This window comes from Poecile atricapillus, chromosome 2 (assembly GCF_030490865.1).
Source record: "Poecile atricapillus isolate bPoeAtr1 chromosome 2, bPoeAtr1.hap1, whole genome shotgun sequence".
Taxonomy (NCBI): Eukaryota; Metazoa; Chordata; class Aves; order Passeriformes; family Paridae; genus Poecile; species Poecile atricapillus.
The window spans coordinates 62,943,542-62,961,028 of NC_081250.1; the positions used below are offsets into that span (position 1 = coordinate 62,943,542).

At 42.1% G+C, this 17,487-nt stretch overlaps 1 protein-coding gene across 1 annotated transcript in view; it reads left to right on the top strand.

Annotated features, from left to right (window-relative positions):
• Window positions 1-17,487, top strand: part of JARID2 (jumonji and AT-rich interaction domain containing 2) — a 210,378-nt gene that overhangs the window by 183,068 nt on the left and 9,823 nt on the right. The window contains exons 8-14 of the mRNA XM_058830622.1: window positions 3,819-4,324; window positions 9,459-9,551; window positions 9,987-10,105; window positions 10,251-10,321; window positions 11,155-11,269; window positions 14,582-14,687; window positions 15,466-15,648. Coding sequence (XP_058686605.1) covers window positions 3,819-4,324; window positions 9,459-9,551; window positions 9,987-10,105; window positions 10,251-10,321; window positions 11,155-11,269; window positions 14,582-14,687; window positions 15,466-15,648 — 1,193 coding nt within the window. The remainder of the gene's footprint in view (window positions 1-3,818; window positions 4,325-9,458; window positions 9,552-9,986; window positions 10,106-10,250; window positions 10,322-11,154; window positions 11,270-14,581; window positions 14,688-15,465; window positions 15,649-17,487) is intronic.

Below are 17,487 nucleotides of genomic sequence, written 5' to 3' on the forward strand. Positions count from 1 at the left end.
TTTGAACCTTTCCAAAGATGTTTTCCTAACAGGTTGCAATGCTGCCAGGCTTTCATACATTTTTCTCCCCGCCTCTTCCTTTAAAAGCATTTAACCAAAGGGGAAAGAAAATATCTCAGAACTGACTTGTGTTTGGGTACTCAGACACTTAAAATCACAAATTTGCAGTGACCTGCTGACATTTAACAACCATTAAGTGTCAAGAATAGGCAGTAAAATGTAGTTGATTGCAAAATGGAGGTTTCATTATTTCTCCCAGCAGGTGTCTGCCAGGGCTAATGCCTGAGTGAGAATCACTTATTTAACAGAATTCTTGGTTTATGGTCTGCTGTCAGATATGACACGTGACAAAAATGTGACAATAGTTTGTAAAAACGTGACAACAGCAGCATACAAATGAACTGTTGAATGAGCTGTCTCCATCTCTACTGCCTTTGCAGCCACCGCATAGTAAGAAAGGTGTGGTTTTGATTTTTGTTAGTTCTTCCCTTTGTTTTCAAGGTGTTTTGAGTCATGAGCTCACAGGACCTGCATGTTGCAACTCCAGGCTAGAGTTTTGCCTTTGAGGCATTATCCGTCCGAGGCAGCTCTCGGCACTGGTTGGATTAAAGGACACGCTTTTCTGTTTAAACGATTCACAACACTTCCTTCCCCCCGCCTCCTCCTTTTTAAACTTTATTTTATATCACATATGGTAAGTGGGGAGAAAATGCATAAAAGCACACAAAATGATTGCAGACTTTATGGTGAACTGATGCAGGGCACAGCAGAGAAATAACAAAATTTTAAGAAGGAGGAAACGAGGGGTTAGCGCTTTGTTGCAATAACCGTGTAAAAACGTTCAAGGAAATCTGAAAATTAAAATCACTCAAGCAGCAATAAGTGAACATTTTGTATGCCTAATGTATGCAATGGTTGTATGCTAATAGAAAAGAATAATGAATTACATTTACATTGGCAAGAGAGAGAAGAAAATGTGCAAGACAGCTCGATTAACGTTCCTGGAACAATGTTAACTTTTTAATGAAATACCTTAACTCGGCATTAAGATGGCATTACTGTTAATTATTTGTAATATTTAAGCACCTAAGAGCCTAATGAATAGGCAAGGATTCTATTCTGCTGGGTGCCATATAACCAGAGCAAACAAATTGTCTCTTACAAATTTGCATCCTATGTATCCTTTCTGCAGTTAATTTCCCACCTATCCTGTGTTTAAAATCGAAACAAAATGGAGAAAAAAAGCAGGAGCTCATCAGTGCACAAAGAGGAAAAATCTGTTGGTTCTATCAAGAAACATATAATCTGTGCTGATAAATGCACACTTATTTAAGTATACCTCCATACATAGCCCTTCTCTCTGGGCTAAATCACATTTCCATTGAAGTAAATGGGACTTTTGCCAATGGCTCATTTAGTGCCAGCATTTGGTATTAAATGCATACCTGAAGATTTAAGATTTTCTTAAAAATGAGCTTGCTCACTAAGCAACTTAAAAGTATTCCTAACTTAGGAAAATTAAGGCAATTAAAAAAAAATAAAATTCAACACTACCTCTGTATAATGTGCTGGATCTCCTAATAAGCCATTTTGCTATAGGTGCTTTTAAAGAGTTTAGAACTCTTTTGCTGTTGTTGTTTTCCCTTCTTTTTTTTTTTTTTTCCTTCAGTCTTTCAAGGAAAGTTTAAGCAGCAAGCTTAGGTTGATCCTGGAAAACATCAGTCTAAGATATAAATGCTTCCAAAAGTTATGACTGTGTGAAATGGAATTATAATTGAGAGCATTTTGCAAACCTTAGCTTTAGGCTCTGGTTGAATGAAGTGCTACTCGAGCTCTAATATTGCAGACTGATTATGAGTGATCATTCCATGATGCGGGAGAAAATTGAATTTTCAACAGTGCTGAAACTAGGACCTTAAAGTGGGTGTGTGCTGGAGAAAACATATAATGGTAAATCTGGGCCACACTTCTCTCCAAGTTAGGAGTATGTTACCCAACTTCATGTAGACTGCTGAATCTGTTGGCATGAAAAGCTATCTTGAGTTACACCCTCAGCTAATTTGTGGCCTGCACCTAGAAACCACTGACCAAAAAAGGAACAGAAGCCATCTTGGAAGTTACTTTTTTACTGCGTTATGTATGGAACATTAAAAAGGAAAGAACGAAAACTTTCCAAACTCATTTTGGTTTTTTTCTCTCAATGGTGTTTACTTTTTCTCAGCTTCAAGACCTTTTTAAAATCTTCTCCACCCCATTCCCAAATGGGCATTTGGGAATATTTGGGACTCCCAAATAGGATAAATCTGCTGCCTTGTGGTTCTGCCTCCGCCCTTATCATATTCTACTCAAAGCCTTATGCTTGGTTTTGTCTGCAGCCAAACACCTTCGCCTTGTGCTGTGTGGGCAGTGTAAATGTCAGCAGCCTCTGGTGCTGCTCTGCCTTAGTCACAGCCATTGTCCCAAAATGTTGCATGCAGGTTTACACTGCTGAGCTTCCCTCATCACTGGATTTGCACAAGTGGTGGGAGAGGGGAAAGCAGAGGGAAGGAGGAACACTGGAATCAGCACTGAAGCATCTGAGATGCAGCACAGGGTAGTTTGAGAAAAGTAATCCTGCTTGTGCTAGCAGGCAAAATGATAAGAGTTAAGATGACGTAGCTGTGCATCCTGCAGTAAATATTTACCATAATTCTGCTTCTTGCCCTCCTCTGTTGCAGTGGCATTTCTGAGTGCTTGGAAATGGCTATGGCATAATGGCTCTTTACTTTCCTCAAAGAAAAAGGCAAAGGGGAGACAGTGTGGCGGCAGAGATGTTGACGCTGGTTTTGTATTAATTCTCTTTTTTCCTTGAACAGCGCCCTGTTGAATTGTAGGTGGTCTTTGGGCTGTTTCTTCACTCTTTCCACTGATGATTTATTTCTGTGCTTTCAGAGTATTTATGATGTTTCTTTTATTGTTCCTCATCCATTTGGCTGCTTTTTATGCTGCAGTTTGTATAATCCATTTTTTTCTTTTTTTTTTCCCCTTTTTTTTTTTTTTTATTTGAGTGGAGTGTGAAATGTGCTAGTCATCTTAAAACATACAAAACCAGAATGAAGTATAAAATATGGATGGCCTCAGACTGGAAGAATAATGTGTCTGGAACCTTTTATGCAGTTGCAGGCTCCAACCCCAAACAACCCCTTGCCTCCCTTTGGTTTTTATATGGATTTTATTACTTGTAGTGAAATTAATAATGTTACTATGCTCCTTTTAAATACTAACTTCATTCAAGGTGTTGTGCAGATATTAGATAATTGTTATTTCACCTCCAGAAAGGATAGGTATATGTCTTTCTGATGGCCAGTGCCCCAGCTTGACACTGTTTTTTTTTTATTCCTGATACGAACCAGATGTGGGACTGGTGGTGGATGATGGGGTGTGGGCTTTTGCAGAGGTGGGCAGCTCTCACCTGACCAGCTGCTGGGTAATGACCAGGGCACAGATGCACGTCAAGGAGATAGCTTGGGGTGCTCTGAGCAGAGAAGGACATGAAACTCAAGGAAGAGAGTAAACTGAATCATAGGGAGGGCTGTTGCAAGTAGCAGAATATGGCCTGTGAATGAATTAAGCTGGCAAAACAGTGGTGAATGCCTCTCTTTAGCAGGAGGCATATAAGAGAGGGACAATTCTGCTCTGGTGCCCAGGTGCCTGGAGCTGTCATGTCCCCTGTGTGTACAGCCTGGTAGCTCATTTGACCTGAGCTGCCCACAGCTTTTCTAACCTGCTTCTGTGTTTCCCCTTCCCTTCCTTTGCTGCCTGGCACATTTGGACCCCAGGAGGCTGCGAGCTCGACCTGGCCTGCTTCGTCCAGCTGATCAACGAGATGGGGGGGATGCAGCAAGTGACTGACCTCAAGAAATGGAACAAGCTGGCAGACATGCTGCGCATCCCCAAAACTGCACAGGACAGGCTGGCCAAGCTACAAGAAGCCTACTGCCAGTACTTGCTCTCCTATGACTCCCTCTCCCCCGAGGAGCACAAGAAACTGGAGAAGGAGGTCTTGCTGGAAAAGGAAATCCTGGAGAAGAGGAAAGGACCTTTGGAGGGACATTCAGAGAATGCCTACAAGTTCCATTCCTTGCCCCGGTTTGAGCCCAAAAATGGACTCATCAATGGCGTGGTTCACAAAAATGGCTTCCGCAACAAGTTAAAAGAGGTCGATGTCCCACTGAAGACGGGCAGGCGGCGGCTCTTTGCTCAGGAAAAGGAGACCACGAAGGAGGATGACGAGGAGGAGGAGGAGGATGGAGTTCTTAGCGACTTACACAAGTGTATATACAAGGTAATGAGGCTGGCTCTGCCTGGTCTGTTTTGTGGAGCCACTGATGCTGTTGTGTGGGTGGTGTCTGGGTGCACACCCAGCTGTCTGAGGGGAGCTGATGAGTTGCAGTGACATCCCCACGGCAGCAGTTATCATGGCCAGGCAGTCTGGTGGCTTTATCCTGGTATGCCTGGCTCTTGCAGGATGTCTGGAAAAGCTGGGAGGCATTATTGTCATAACAAGATGCACTGGGTTCTGCCCCCCTTCATCTCCTTGTGAGAGGTTCCCTGAATATCTCTGCCCAATTATCCTTGCAGACACAGATTGTATTTTCATTTTCTAGTGACATTTAAAGTAATGTTCTGCTTTCTCATTCCTGCTCCTTGCAAATCTCTTGTTGAGTGAAGTAGTGCTGCACATCAAAACGAACATCACTAGAAATACTACTACATTTAGAAAGGGCAAATTGAAATGCAAACAATATTTTCATCCACGATGCCAGACTTTGCTCAGCACTAAAGAGTCACATGGATGCTTAGTCCTCCACATATCAAGTATATCCATTTACAAAGGAATGCTGACTCTTTCACTGTATTTTATTTGGCAGTCTCCTTCTCTGGAGCAGGACTTGGCACTGCAACTCACAGTGCAATTTTGAGTTGTGTTGAATGGCGTAGCCGCACTCTGAGAGAAATACAGCATTGAGCGTCCGTGCCCAGTAAAGAAATATGCTGTTCTTCCCCTTCCAATCTCACTTCCATCACCAGGAAATGAAGCCAGATAGCCCAAAATGACTTATTGTTAAGCTATTTAGGGACTGCATGAGCTCATGACTTGGGCGTTAAAAGCTAGCTTCAGTTTTCTTTTGTGGCCTGTTATGATTTGTCAGCCCAAAGAGTCTTTTTCTTGGGGACTCTGGCCTCAGTCCCACCTTTGAAAAGCAATCTCTTTGCTATGCTGACCTTGGAGAGAGGCTTATCTAATGACAGCAGCTTTTGTGAATAGTGAAGTGTCATTTCTGTTCTTAATATCCTGTGCTTAATGATGGTTAAATGAAAAATTTGATACACCTTACCCTGACTTCTGAATGAACAACTTCCAACTTAGTGGGGGAATGCCTTTTTCTTTTTTTCCAGTGCAAGTCCCACTTCAAAGTTCAGTAGATACAAAGTCACTCAAAAAGCAATAATGGGATTTATGAGAAGTATCCCAATCGGATTTAGGAAGTAAAAAAAAAAAAAAAAAAGCAAGCAAAGTGTAGCTGGTATAACCATCCTGAGTCTGCTGACTACCAGGCCTTAACCCCAAAAGGCAGAGAGCTCCCAGAATTTTTGCTTGTTCACCAAAAGAAGCACTAGCAGTACTCGGAGCATGAGACCCTGTCTGAGTCGGACAATACCAGGTAGAAATACTTTTGTCCTGAGCATGTGAGGCTGTTAGAGAGGAGCATCACTGAGCCCATGGGCCGGGGCTCTCCCCACCCACCAAAGCAGCTGCAGCACGTGGAGCCACTCAGAGGATGCCTTGGGTTGTCCACTGTGGGACCAGCAGCTTCCCAGACACTGGGGATTGCCTGTTTTGATCCCATGTCACGTTCTCTGTAGTGCAGAGACTGGGAGCTGCTGTCACAGGTGATGGGCTGGGGAGAAGGCAGAGGGAAGCAAATCTCTGGTGGATTTCTGGAGAAATCCGTGCTGTGGAGCACCCTGTGGGATGCCTGCTCAGCCTGAGTGCAAACAGAGGAATGAAACTTCACTTTCACAGCAGTCAGGGTAAAGCCTTGTAGGAGGACTAATGCATTAATACTGGTTATGTCACTTAGAGCAAGCCTCAAGACAGAGAAATTATGCATCAGGCTTGATGCACCAGGGAAGCCCACAAGAGGTAAAATTGCTGTTGTTCATCACTAGACTTTAAAAGACTGAGGGAAGGTGTTGCTGGCATCAGTTGTAAGCAGAGAGTGCTTCGTGGCATTTAATGAAACAAATGAAACTTTTAATCCTGTGTTTGTGGATGGAGGAGTGTTCTTTACCTAATAAGGTGTTCCTGAGAAAATTCGAATTTCATGAACAGAACCTGCCCTCCTGTTACAGTTTCCACAGATGATGGGATTGTAATGGTTCCTTTTTAAAGCACATTGCTACTGTGATTTCTAATTAAAACCACACATAAACCAAAACAAAACAAAAACCCAACAAACCCATCTCTGTGAAAGATGCCTAGGTCAATATCCTGAGGGCTGGAGGGAGCACATGGTAATCATATGGCTGTAGTCCAGTTTAGGCCATAAAGTCTGTTCTTCAGACTGTGAAGAGGCCATACATTTAGGGTTTCTCACAGTAATTTCTACAGTCAGCACATGCTTGAGCCGTTTTTAGCAAGAGACATCCAGTCTTCCAGAAGCAGTTACCACTGTATCACATGTCAAGGTTAGAGTAAATCTCCTTTGTGTTAGGCTGACTTTCTGCCAGGACTCCCAAATTATTTTCAGTGTCTCTCCTTCCAAGGCTGTGAGGCCTGCTGTGCTTTTAAGTGTGTGCTGCAGGCTGCCGTGCTTGCTTGCTTTACTCTTCAGTAAGTGGCTTTTCTACCTGATGATTAAAATATTGTCATTTCTAAGTGTGTGAAGTAAACTGCTGACATCAAAGCAGGCTCTGATGCAAGACTTTCACTCCTCTTTCCCCAGTTTTAGCTCTGAAAATATTTTAAAAATCTTTTACGGTGCTGACTGAAAGCAGCGTTTGTGTTTCCATACAGAACAAACTGAAGGCATATAGCAGACTCATTAGAGGGACACACAGAAGAAATCACAATGCGAGTGTTGCCAGCTCTCCCATAAAACCATAGTGGAAATCCTATGCTGAGCTCTCTTCACCCAGGGAGGGACTTGGCATTTTCTTACTCCACTTAATAGCAGCCCCTCCTTCCCACCTGTGGCTATTGTGGAATATCTGCTTTCAGCTCATATTTATGTTTGCTTTAATGTCTTTAACATTCATAGCATTGCAGCATCCTTCTCTGTGCCTTCCCTCCAGGCTTGGTGGTGGTGGTGATGGTCCCCCTGGGTTGGCTCTCATGGTCCCTGAATCAGAAGTGAGAAGAATGAGGGGAGGAAATAGGAATTTCTTTTCTTAAACCTTCCTCTTGTCTCTGTTTGGTAGCTTGAAGCAGCTAAGACAGTTGTTGAACTGCTGAGATATTTTTCAGGGTGTTGGAGAGCGTATTTTGTTCCTCAGCAATTCTGTGTTTTGTGTTCTGGTTAGAATGCTCCATTAAAGCATTTTAAATTATTTTCTGTGCTGGCATTAGAAAATGTTACAAGATTCCTCAGATTAAAAGCAACAACCAAACAGCAAAAACAGACAACAGAAAAAACCCTCAGCCATTTAATTTTTTTACAATTTTTAGGAGACTGAAAAAGATACTAAATTCTTGGTAGAGGAAGTAATGGGTATATGCGAATTTAAAGGGTTAAACTATTCCAGTTTTCCACTTTCTTTTTTCTTCCTTGCTATATACTTCTGTTTTCTTTCTTGTCTATCTGAAAAATGGAAAGACATGGCTAATCTTGGAAGATGAGGCCTTAATTTTGTTTTTCTGCATAAGATGAGAGGAAGAGGCAAGTAACTGAAAGGAGGCAGCTGCTGCAGTGTTGGCTTGCCCCCGGTGCAGGCTGCGCCCGAGCGCGGTGACTTGGTGCGGGCCCTGCGCTTTACAAGAGGTTTTGTTGTAAAAGGCTGCCTCAATAAACCATTCACGAGGGCATTAAAAGATGAAGGAAATTGCTTATTGGATCACAGAGAATCCAGCTCTGAAGTTTATGGGAATCAGAGTGCCCCAGGCCCCGGGCATTTCACAAACTTTTTTTTGCTGAAGCTAATTATGCAGCATTCAATTTAAGAAGTGACAACGTTAAAACCGTAAGAGCAGAGTGATAGACTTGGCCTCTGGGGGAAAGCTGCTTTTATAGTTCTTTCTAGTTTACTCTTGGACATAGTTATTAAATAAATTAAACACAAGAAAAGGCTGAGGTGGTTTGGCAGATTTGTTTCATAATTGAAAAACTAGAACGGTAACAGTCCAAATAATAAAACTCATTTATGCAGAGTTTGTAAATCTGTGGTTGCTCAGATGAGCGGTCAGGGGCCAGAGTGGGAAGGAGCAGTGGATCTGGTGAGGGAGCAAAGAGGTTTTGTACTCCACTGCCTGCAGCTGTGCCTTCAGACTTTGTGGTGCCTGCCAGCTCTCAGCAAGCAGCTTCCCAGCATCTTCCTTCTGCCCTGGAGCAGAGGCAACAGAGGTGTTCTCGTCTGGGCACACCACGATGTCAGAGCTGAAAGGAAGCAAGCGGTTTCTCGTGCTCTTGCCTTCAAAGCCATCAGACAATGCTTCCCAAAGCATCTGGTAGTGTAGGTGTGCAGGAAAGCAGGTGCATGGAAAGTTGGCGGTAGCTCAAGCAGAAAACCAAGTCAGAGCCTCTTCTTGTCCAGCTCCTGCAGCAGTGCCAAGAAAGAATGCACTTATTCAGCAATTTTACTGTGTTTTACTTTTCCTAACCTTATAATAACAGGTCTTGGTTCCTTGGCATTCGAACTGCTTTTATTGAGTGGAGCATAACTAGTTTTTGAAAGCAAGTGATTACAGTAATCCTGTAATCCTGGCAAACTCTGCTTTTTGTGACCCTCCTCCACCACATACATTTGATGCTGAGCATTTCTGTGAATTCTCTAAGTCTTTTTTGCCTGCTCCTTGTACATAAAGATCATGGCCACATGGTCCCTGGATAATGTATTGGATTTGACTGGCTGCCTACTGGGGTCTTTGCAACTTGTCATAGGAAGCTGGGCCATGTCCATCCTCTGTATTTATCAAACAATGAGTGTTGTGCTGGACAAAGCAGTGTTCCTTCTGGGAACATTCAGTTGGCCTTTTTACATGGTGAGTTTGGGAAGTTCATGTGATTGAATTCCTGTATCTTTTGAGGTATTTTCTCAGCAACAAAATGAGCTTTAGACCCATACCTCTTCTGGAGACTTTGTCCTCTTTCCCTGTGTTGTCATCTGGGATCGAGCCTGTAAGGAAAAGGGTGAAGACATGGGGGAATGTAGGCGTGCTTTTTCATTTTCACTTTTAATTTTATTTTCTTTTTCCACAGGGTAGGTCTGTTTCTTTAACAACCTTCTACCGAACAGCAAGAAATATCATGAACATGTGCTTCACAAAGGAGCCTACAGTAGATGAAGTAGAGGTGAGGCCAGCTCAAGGGGTGGTAAAGGTTTTTATTTCAGGACACTGAGTATGGGGATTCAGGATAGTTGACTTTCAAGAATTTCTGTAATCAGTTTAAGGCTATCTAGTTTGGATTTTTGAAAAAATGATCAAGTAGACATGGTGCTGATTCTTCCTTTTTTAAAGTTCTTGGAACATTTTTAATAAAGGTGTTGAACTGAGGAAGAGAAAGAATTCTTAATCTGACATGTGCTGAAACACAGAAACTAAGGGGATCTAAATTTTGTCTGCCTTATTGTGACTTTTAATTATTTATATTCTTATTTTTAAGCAATATTTTATGTTGAATTGCATTGAGGTCATGAAAACCTTGTAAATTTCTGGGGTTTATATTTTAATGAGAGATACCTTGTTCAGCGAATTAAAAATGCATTACTGCTTTCTCTTACCACAGCAAGAATACTGGCGGATAGTGGAACAGAAAGATTGCCATGTAGCAGTGCATTGTGGAAAAGTAGATACCAACACCCACGGGAGTGGTTTTCCTGTGGGAAAATCTGAACCATTTTCAAGGTAAGAGGTCCAAATCCATCCTCTTTGTTGCCTCACTCAGAGGCAACAACTGAGCAGAGCGCACAGCAGGGCAGCTTGGCACTGGGAGTGTTGGCACTGCGAATGTGCACTGACTGTGTCTCCCTCTGTGTCACCCCTCAAACAGGCATGGGTGGAACCTCACAGTCCTTCCTAATAATACAGGATCCATCCTGCGACATCTTGGTGCTGTGCCTGGTAAGCCAAGTCCCTTCTCTGGGTTTTCAGCTGGTGTCAGTGTCCTCTGAATATGGTGCTGTGGGCAGCAAATGCTTCTCCCTCTTCTAGGACCCCTGGACCCCAGCTGACTGAGCAGATGTGCAGCTGGATGTACCAGGTGGTATTTAAAGGTGGGGAGGCAGCCATGCAGATAAAGGATTAGTGAGCAGTTGAGACCCTATTCCTGGGAGGAGCTGGCTGTACCTGCAGTATCCCTTGCTGTTCTTGCCAGGCTATTAGTGTTCTTTTGTGTCAGAACAGAGCTGTGCAACTTCTACACTTGCAAAATATAGTCTGTAGCACTTGGAAAAGTAGCACACACATTTCTAAATGAATTTACACGAATTCTTCAGCTGCCTATACACCATTGCAGGTTACTGGTAAAAAAACATTGAAAGCACAGGGGAATCTCCTGGTAAGATCAGGTGTTGAGCCTGAACAAACTAGCTGGGAAACAGGATACCTGTTGAAAAGTTAGTGTATGCTTGACAGCATGAAGCAACCTCTGATCAGTGGCAGTGAGCTTGAATTATGGCTATTTGTAAATTCTCCTAAGAATAAAAGTTTTATACAGCTATTAGAAAACAAACAAGTTCAAGGGCAGTGCAGTTGGCTGGTAGATATTTTCTTAGTGGAAAATGCTGAATTTGTTAAATTACTCCCTGTGAATTATTCACTCTGATAGGAAGACATAACTTCAAGGGTCAGGTTACAGGGAAAATAGGATTTTTTATTTAAATCCCCTCTCAAACCGTCTTTCACTGAACAAACTAAAGTTACTCAAAACTCATTTTTCATTCTCTTTGTTTTAGGAGTGACAATTCCTTGGCTAAATATTGGCATGGTCTTTTCTACCTCATGCTGGTCTCGAGACCAAAATCACCTTCCATACATTGACTACTTACACACTGGTGCTGATTGCATTTGGTAAGTATTCCTGTTGCTTTTCTTCACGTTTCCTGCAGTGTCTGCCTGTAGGCTAGTGTTAGTAGTAGCTTGTGTAGTAATTTTGCATGAGAGAATCTCACCTAGAAGGTCCAGTGTGTGTGTTGGGGGGGGGTGTGGGGTTTGTGTGTATGTCTGGTTTCCCAGTTGTAATGGGAAAATGTGGTATAAACTTAGGAAATTAAAACCCTTTCCTGGAAGAAAAGTTTCATTTGGTTTTCCATGGTCTATTTTGGTTGTCTTGATGTCCCCATGGTGGCAGTGGCATAATCAGCTGCTCTTTATGCACATGCAAAGTGTGTTCCTACACATTTCTCAGACGCTGCTGATGTCAAGGGTGCTGATCCAGCTGTCACTGGGAAAGCACATGGCCCAACAAAAAGGATTTGAAATTTGGAGAAAACCGTTAAAGCAGGATCTCCTCTCTCTAAATGTGTTAAGCTTAAGAAATGTTCTGTATGTGATCCTCTCAAGGGGTAAAAGTAACTGCTGGATTATGCTGCAGACCTGCAGTTTCTGACATGGGCATTTCATGGCTCTTCTCCCTGTTCCGTGAATCAGGAATCTGTAATCTTTTAGAATAGTTTGCTATCAGGACAAATTGCTGAGCAAGCTGCGTTGTCCTCAACCTTACGTGAGTGTGTTTCTCTCTAAAACATTAATCTAGTCTTAAATGACAGGAAATTCCAAGCAGAAGGTATTCAAGAATCCCCTAATTAAGTTCTGAGGCCACTCTTCATACTGTGTTACTCTTGGGATTGAACAGTCTTGCATGCAGACAGCTCAAATTTTAGGAAAGACTTTTTCGAATCCAATAAGAATAAAAGTAAAGAAGCCATTTGCTTTATCTTGATGGATTTATACAGATGAGTACATAGCTTAAGGCGTGTTTGTGATGATAGCCTTGATGAAACAGGGATAGTAGGCAGGAATAACTGATAAGAAGGAAGTGGAACTCCTTTGTCTGTTGAAGCTATTCTTCAGCAAGGCTGCCAGCCTGAAGTGTCAGGCTAGTATTCATTAGCTCATTACAACTTTTAATAGTGCAATAAAGCACCCAGCTGTGTTAGGCGAAGATGAATTTAATATCTGCAGGCCTGGCGCCGTACCTGGAGTAGCCCTGACAGCATGGCCTTCAGTCGCTGCTTCGGGGACAGCAAAGCAGCCACTGGGCTCCAAACCTCTCCTCTGTCTTGCCAAGTCCATCCACCGCCCAGAAATCATCTTCTCCAAGGACAGATCCCTGTGCTACTCAAACCACTTTGCTTACCCGCAGATCACTCAGATCACTCTCTAATCTCTCAGGTTTTACCTCACAGAGATTAAACAGGGGAGAACTCAATTTGCATGCAGGGCAGAGGTCAGTGACCTAACCTTTTTATTCTGGAGGGGTCCTCGGTGCCCATTAATAGAAAGAAGGAAATCTTGTTCTTCCAAGGCACTTGGAAGTCTTTACTGGCTGCTCACTTCCCATTTTTATAGGTACATCAGGAATTGCAGCATACACCAATTGCAAAGGATCTCATTCCCCATGGTCCTGCCCCAGGCACTCTGCCATGCACTTCCTCAGCACTTCCATGCTGCCCCTCCTCTTCACACATCCTTCCCAAGCATTTTCCTGTGCCTGTCTTGTGAGGGACTGCGTGCTTGACTCTTCTGTCTGTTCCAGCCATATTTTCTGACTCTAAATGAGAAGAGTGGGTTCTGTCATGATCTGGGTTCAAATTTAAATATTTTCATCCCTGTTTCAAATCTGTTATTATAGTGTAACTAGAGTGATACACCTCACATGGGGAGCTGTACTGAAGCTGTCACTGTTAGCAACTAAGTATTTGAGACATGGCATACATTTAAAATTGCTGTTGGGACTTGATCCTTACTTATCAAGATGAAGTTCTACTTTACCTCTCTATCACCCTAGGAGTCCTTAGGAAGGTCCTGACCATTGTCAATATACGTGTAAGGAGCTGGTCTTTGTACACCTGGGCAAACAGATCAATAAAACTCTTCTTGTGGCTGCAGTTAGCTATATGAGCAGATAATGTCATGTCTTCTGCCTCTTGGCTTGAAGGTTAACACAAATCAAAGTCATCATCAGTACAGTGAACAGTGATGCGGTGTTCAGATCATAGGAAGTGCAGATCTGCCTTCTGCAGACTCTTCAGTCAGGGTGACTCCATGTGATGTACGCAGAGTTGGTGCACGTTATAAGCAAGTACCCTGACAAGGTGTGTAAGGCCAGCAGAACACTTCATGAAGTTGCTGGAGAGATCGTATGACTGGCAGGAAGACTGTACTGGTTCCCCAAAATTTTTCCAGCTTCATTCCCTTGTTCCAAGTTTGGAAAAACAACTCTGTGTGTGTTTCTGGTGTGGGGGCAAATGGGGTCCAGGTTGAGGTCTCATTGCCTAAAGAGAAGGGTTTAGTCATGATAAAGCTGGAGATGCTTTTTTACTTGCCTGAGCATCACCCCTCGGATAGGCTGCAGGCAAGAGCAGTGACCAGCTGTGACCGTATCACCTCCCTGCATCCAGAAAAAACAGCAGTTCTCTGGATGTGTGGCTCTAAGACTCAAGACTCCCATGTAACTTGTCATTCTGCTGAGGGAGCAGTGCTGGCAGTGAGCACAAGAGGACAGCTGCTTCCTTGGCTTCTAAGGAGAGAAGGATGTGCAACTTGGCAGATTCCCAGCAGAATCTGAAACCTCTCCTGCCACTTTGGCTGCTCTTAGTCAGGTTTTTTGTTACAAGGGAGAGGAGGGATGTGAGATTTGTTTAGTAAGCATGGCAAGAAGGTCTTAGGCAACTTCATGCACTACAGTAGGGGGAATTTATGCTTTCTTGACTGTTACAAACAGAAAATGCTATTAAATGTGAAGGTCCTTTGGTTGATGCACAGATGATAAATACAGCCTTTTATGGTAAAGATAGCAACATATATTGGTGCTGACAAGGTGCAAACCTCTGCCCCTAATTAGCTGGTTTGGTGTTGTTAAAATGAACATCAGTCTATTGCTGGTTTCTCTCCTCTGACTTCACAGAGGACTGAGTTTTCACATTTCTGTTTTAGGGATTTTGCGTCTTTTGATACTTGCTGAACACGATCAGACTGAGTCTGAATAAACAACTTCCCTTCAATCCCTCAGTGTTTTACCAAAAGAACTGTGTGTGAAAACCTGTGTTGAATTTCTTTCTTCTAATCAATGTGCTGGTCTGAATTGCCTGTTACTGTGTAGCTGTGGACCATAATTTACTCCACAGTACATCTTTCTCTTTTCCTCTGACAAAACAACAGGTATTGCATTCCTGCTGCGGAGGAGAACAAACTTGATGATGTGGTACATACCCTGCTGCAAGCCAATGGCACTCCAGGGCTGGAAATGCTTGAAAGTAATGTAATGGTAGGTTAACACTGGGAGAAGTGCTCCCATTTGAGAACCCAAGGCTAATCAGGAGGCTGGTTGGTTGGGCATTTATTTTGGTTTTGTCTTACACTGCAGTGTCTGCAGTGTTTACCCACATGGTATTTTTCTAACAAGGCTGTTATTATGTATTAATATAAAAACAGACACGAAAGTGCAATAAATGTCCATTTTTAATACTGTCTGTAATGTATTTAGCCTCACAAAGGGAGTGGATTTAATCAATTCATCTGCTATTTTATGACATTTTATGATGCCAGCATGGATAGGAGAAACCTAATACTTAAGTATTTTTGCCTGTTTATCTTTTGGATAACAATTCCTTTTTAGTGCATTTAAGTATAAATTGGGGGGCCCATAACAAAAACCCTTCCTTGGTTATCCACGTTAACATCTCACAGAAGTGCAGTAGCACAGTGCTTCAGTGCCAAGTCGTAAAAGACTGGATGGAAAGCTGAATGATCTGCATTGCTTTCTGTAGTAGCAGACAGTGTTCTGTCCCTGGGCATGTGAGTTTAAACTGTTGGTTTGAGGAGAGGCACTTCTGCAATTGTCACTCCAAATGCTGAGGTTTGGCACGTGTGGAATGGGAGAGGGAAAGCGACTGGAGCAGAGCTGTTCGCAGAGCACAAGCTTTGCTTCACGAGCAGTAGCAGGTGGCAGCACACAGCCAGGAAGAGGACCAGAGAACTGTAAAAGAAAGTTCTGACTGATTGTTTTTCTTTCTCTTTTTTTTTTTCCTCCTCTCTCTTTCCAGATCTCCCCAGAGATCTTGTGTAAGGAGGGGATCAGGGTGCACCGTACTGTACAGCAGAGCGGGCAGTTTGTTGTCTGTTTTCCTGGATCCTTTGTGTCCAAAGTATGTTGTGGCTATAGTGTTTCCGAATCGGTGCACTTTGCTACCACCCAGTGGACAAGTATGGGCTTTAAAACAGCCAAGGTAAGTTGAGAAAAGGAGTTAAAATGGATTGACGGCCCTGCCATCTAAAAGGACAGCAGACATTCCAGGATTGGTAGCATTATGAGAGTAGTGCAACTACATCTGTTTTTCTGGACTACTAAATAAATAAAAAAAAAAAGAAAAGAAAAAAGTTCTGCAAGGCGTAAGATGATCCAGTGTATTCAGAAAAGTGACTGAGTTGTTAACTGGCTCTTAAAGACTTGTGTATCTATAAAAAAATTCAGAAGATTGTTACGCCTGCAGACCAGTTTGCAAGGAAGCTTTTCAAAAATCCGTTCAGAGCTAATGATTATACGTTGTATTATGCTTACTAATTTTTTTTTTTGAGTGATGTTTTCTAGAACCATTAGAATCTCAGGTGCAAATATCTGAATAACTGTGCTTGTTAGTTCCGATGGTAGGCAGAGTCAGTTAATACTTACAGCTGTATTGCTTGTTCTTCTCTGCCCCTTCATTCAGGAAAAACTGTTGATCAGGGCAATTTCAATTTTACTCAACTTGAAAATCCTTAGGTTCACTGACCAGCCCATCCAGTAATAGATGTAAATAAATAACCTTCCCTTTCCCTTTTCACACAACTGACTGAGGCAGGTTGCCTGCAGAAACAGGTGACTTGTCCAGTCATCATAATTCTGGCTACATTTCTGTGTTCATGGAAAAAGAATAAACGTCACTAATTGTGTGCCCAACCTTCTGAAATACACTCTGGGCTACAGATACTATTTTGGTAGTGTTTTATAGCTAAGCCATTAGTAAATTATCCTTTACAGCTTCAGACCAAGTTACGAAGTAATTACCTGTAATATGTCCACAGTTAGGGATTGCTTCTTTAGGGTAAATGGAATTCTTCCAGCCTGGTTATACTAACTGTATATTAACTTAGTTTGAAATAAAAGGTTATTTTTATTATATATTTATTTTGGGGGAAGGTGGGAATTCTGTATATCTATAAGTAAGGCATAAGAATCCTGAGTTAACCTTTCCTGTCTGAAAATACATGATTATATTAACTCCATGTGTTGTATTTATCGCTCTACTGAACACTTGCTTGATATTGTGGAAATGCTACTCCTGTAAGAGACAGAAATCACTATGCAGCAATTAAACAGCTCTTGGTGCCTCAAATTTTGAAGAACAGTTTCTTTTGATTAATTTTTAAGAGCTTTGCACTGGGTAAATATAAGCTGACTAAAAATCCAGCAGATTACAGTCTATGATAACCTACCTTGGAAATTGAAGTCACAGATCTCACAAACTTTACAAGAACCACAGATAACATGTTTATATCAAAACAACTTTTGAAACATCTACTGTGTTGTTCTTTTATTTCTCTTTTTATTTTTCTTTTCCCCCTTCCCTTTCTGTCCTCAGACTATCTTATGTTTTTAATTCCCTTTAATTTTGGAAATTATTCTTTGGTTCCTCCACTTTGACAAGGCACTTTGCCATCTTTGCCACAACGCTGGCCAGGATTGTGCTTTCCAGAAGTGGTGAGAGGTTCTGTGAAATGGGCAAGATTCCCCTTTTGGACTGTTAAATGATCTCTCTGAAAAACAACTGTATCTTCTGTCTGTTCATTCTCCACAGCAATACTGACAGTTTTTAGCGTTTGATAAATTCACTTTGTTTTCATCCTGTGATACTGTGACCTGAATTTTTTATAGTGACTATCTTTATATTACTAAAATGATGTTGTTTCATTTCTGTATTGAATGGCTGCTCAATCTCCTTTAATACATGGAAAAATGAAATTCTGCATCTGAAATGGCATTGATTTCAGTCTTACAAATACTCTGGAAAAATGGTTGGAATAAAGGA